The sequence below is a fragment of the Camelus bactrianus genome, chromosome 29 (assembly GCF_048773025.1).
Source record: "Camelus bactrianus isolate YW-2024 breed Bactrian camel chromosome 29, ASM4877302v1, whole genome shotgun sequence".
Classification (NCBI taxonomy): domain Eukaryota; kingdom Metazoa; phylum Chordata; class Mammalia; order Artiodactyla; family Camelidae; genus Camelus; species Camelus bactrianus.
Window position 1 is genome coordinate 10432416 of NC_133567.1, and position 3431 is coordinate 10435846.

Below are 3431 nucleotides of genomic sequence, written 5' to 3' on the forward strand. Positions count from 1 at the left end.
GTGGGAACCGACTTACACTAAAACTGTAACACAGTCACAGTGGGACCCTCACCCTGAATCTGCGGCCCCCGAAAGCTCGGGCCGCTTCCTTACGCTGCTGCATCCTGGAATTTGTAGTCGGGGCTCCTTTCCTGCTCCGCCTACACCGAGGCCGGGGCCAAAGCGGGCCGCCTCTAATCCCATCTGCTCTCCAACACCGCCCTCTGCCGGCCTCTCCTCGGGTCGCCCGCATTGTGAGCCCCTTCCGGGTGCTCCGGAAGGGAAGCTTTCTCTTCCGGGACGAGCGTCTGGGTGGCCGCACGTGGTTGTATTGCCGGGTTTGAGCTGGCGCTGGCAGAGAAGTAATTGAAAGTGTCTCCCGGAGCGAGTGAGCCGGGCCGGAGCCATGGAGGGCCAGAACGTGGAGGAGCTGCTGGCAAAGGCGGAGCGAGACGAAGCAGAGAAGCTGCAGCGCATCACGGTGCACAAGGAGCTGGAGCTCGAGTTCGACCTGGGTAACCTGCTGGCCTCGGACCGGAACCCCCCGACAGGGCTGCGGCACGCGGGACCCACGCAGGAGGCCGAGCTGCGGGCCCTGGCGCGGGACAACACGCAGCTGCTCATCAACCAGCTGTGGCAGCTGCCCACCGAGCGCGTGGAGGAGGCGCTGGTGGCGCGGCTGCCGGAGCCCACCACTCGTCTGCCGCGCGAGAAGCCGGTGCCCCGGCCGCGGCCGCTCACACGCTGGCAGCAGTTTGCGCGCCTTAAGGGCATCCGTCCCAAGAAGAAGACCAATCTGGTGTGGGATGAGGTGAGCGGCCAGTGGCGCCGCCGCTGGGGCTACCAGCGCGCCCGCGACGACACCAAGGAATGGTTGATCGAGGTGCCCAGCAGTGCTGACCCCATGGAGGACCAGTTCGCCAAGCGGATTCAGGCTAAGAAGGAACGGGTGGCTAAGAACGAGCTGAACCGGCTGCGTAACCTGGCCCGCGCACACAAGATACAGCTGCCCAGCGCGACCGGCATGCACCCCACCGGACACCAGAGTAAGGAGGAGCTGGGCCGCGCCATGCAGGTGGCCAGGGTCTCCACCGCCTCTGTGGGACGCTTCCAGGAGCGCCTGCCCAAGGAGAAGGCGCCCCGGGGCTCCGGCAAGAAGAGGAAGTTTCAGCCCCTTTTCGGGGACTTTGCTGCCGAGAAAAAGAGCCAGCTGGAAATGCTGCGAGTGATGAACAGCAAAAAGCCTCAAATGGACGTGACGAGGGCCACCAATAAGCAGATGAGGGAGGAGGACCAGGAAGAGGCGGCGAAAAGGAGGAAAATGAGTCAGAAGGGCAAGAGAAAGGGAGGCCGACAGGGTCCTGGGGGTAAGAGGAAAGGGGGCCCGCCCAGCCAGGGAGGGAAGAGGAAAGGTGGCTTGGGAGGCAAGATGAATTCCGCGCCGCCTGGCTTGGGTGGCAGGAGAAAAGGAGGGCAACACCACGGAGGAAAGAGGAGGAAGTAAATTTCACCCTTGGACCCGCTTGTAAAACCGAGAACTGTACTAAGAACTGTTACTAAGCTCTAGGTACTGTAAGGGGATGCGGAAGATGTGGCCGCTGCCTTCATTGGCTTGAGATTGAAGGGACAGGACTGCCTTCCTCTCAAGATAGTATGTAAATACTGAACTCGACACATTAATGTATTTCCCACAACCAAACTTGGGCTGGAAATTAAAGGCTGTATTTAAGGGCATAAGAATTAGGTGGAAGCTGGAGTGAGTTCTGTTTTTTAAACAACCAATTTTTTCTTTTAAACTTTGGAGTGGTGTGAGGGGGAGCTGGTCATATTTCAGAGACTTAGATTGATTTTTGCATTATTTTGGTAAACTTCTGTATCAAAGAGGGGAACAGAAAGATTACATTTGCAGAACTGTTGTAAAGGTTATTTAATAAAAGTTTGTCTGTATCTAATGTTGCTTTTAACTTTTTGGCTCTTGGTACAAATCTTAAGTAAAGCCGGTGACCTGGATATCTGGTACAGATTATTTTCATTTACTTTCTAAAAAACACGTAGCAGCTAAATTTTGTTTTCAGCGAGACCACTTTTATTAGACAAACTCATACTTGTTTGGGTATCAGATAAAATACTGGAAGTGTAGTACAACTGGTGTCTCTTTCAAAAAAGATTTAATGCTTTTCAACACTGAAAACATTAATTTACTGTACATGGTGATTTGGGGCTTTGCTAAATAATGGTAATCATCTCTCATTAATCCTAATTTTTATACTTAAATTAAATCTTTATCAACACTTATGTCCCCAGTTTTTTAAAGCTTCAAGTAGGGTCTGTTTGGGGAAGAAAGAAACCCACATGATACATTTGTCAAATTGACCTGAGCTAGTTTGATTAGGAGGTGAAATGTCTACAACTATCCTGAGTCTCCTTCCCTAATTGATTTCAGTAACTCATCTTTGTTAAAATAACTGTCTCCTGAAGAGGGTTCATAGTACATGGAGGGGGTGAGGGTTTGCTGCTGCTATACTCTGGGGAGCCACTCTACTCTTGCTTTTCGGTCTGACAATTGATAGGAAATTAAAATTGGGAGTTCATTTTGTCTTCCTTTTTTTTCAGTATTGTCTCATTTTTATATTTTTAGAAACTGCTATGAAAGAAGATTAATTCAGATTTCATAATAGGTTACTAAAAACGCAAATGTTCATTTGTTACTGTCTGAAAATACTTTCTGATAAAGTTGAATTTTGCCATCATTGATCAGCGTTTCCATGGGACATGGGGCACTTGACGCCAGTCCCCCGGGTCCCCTTGTAACCATGGAAAGTATTAACTACTGATGAAACCATTTAATGGTATCCTGAACAACTTCATTAAAAGCCAAGCCATTCGTAAAGCATTTAACACCTTTTAAGTTGTCAACTATCCAGGGTTGTTGTTGTTGTTGTTGTTGTTGTTGTTGTTGTTGTTGTTATTTTGTTTGGGAATTTTTCTGCCTTTGGTTTTGTGAATTGATTTAACATTGGACACAGCACTGGCCTTGTAAAAAGAAAAAGTATCCTCGGGCTTTTTGCAAGGTTCTTGTTTACTATTAACATAAAGTTAAATACACTGTCTTAATTTATTCTGAAAATACTCTGAAAAGGCAAAATAGCATTTTAAAGAAGTTAGAGTGGAAAAAGAATGCCCCAGTTTCTCCCTTTCCCCACGTCCCCGACATGAGAAGTAGAGGGTTTTAAACAGAGACCTGTACTCAAAACCCTACGGAGCAGTTTCCTTCACGGCAACTTCGAAGGTGGACGGTGAGACTTTGCACCGGGTAAGTCGTAGTTTTGACCGTAGGGAAACTGTCCGGAGCCGGGGGGCCGAAGCGGGGGCGGGTGACCCCACGGAGCCGGGGGGCGGGCACGGGCGGGGGGGCGGGGCGGGAGGCGGCGGCCGGGATTGGCCGGCGGCGG

General features: G+C 50.4%; 1 protein-coding gene across 1 annotated transcript; it reads left to right on the forward strand.

Annotated features, from left to right (window-relative positions):
• Positions 1–260: 260 nt before the first annotated feature.
• RRS1 (ribosome biogenesis regulator 1 homolog) lies at positions 261–1931 on the forward strand. The gene has a single exon (XM_010970647.3). It carries the CDS (start codon positions 386–388, stop codon positions 1481–1483), a length of 1098 nt encoding a protein of 365 aa, XP_010968949.2. The 5' UTR covers positions 261–385; the 3' UTR covers positions 1484–1931.
• Positions 1932–3431: the final 1500 nt, after the last annotated feature.

Bases quoted from the DNA above. Each gene is read 5' to 3' on its own strand.
- RRS1 (XM_010970647.3), top strand. From the start codon at position 386: ATGGAGGGCCAGAACGTGGAGGAGCTGCTGGCAAAGGCGGAGCGAGAC.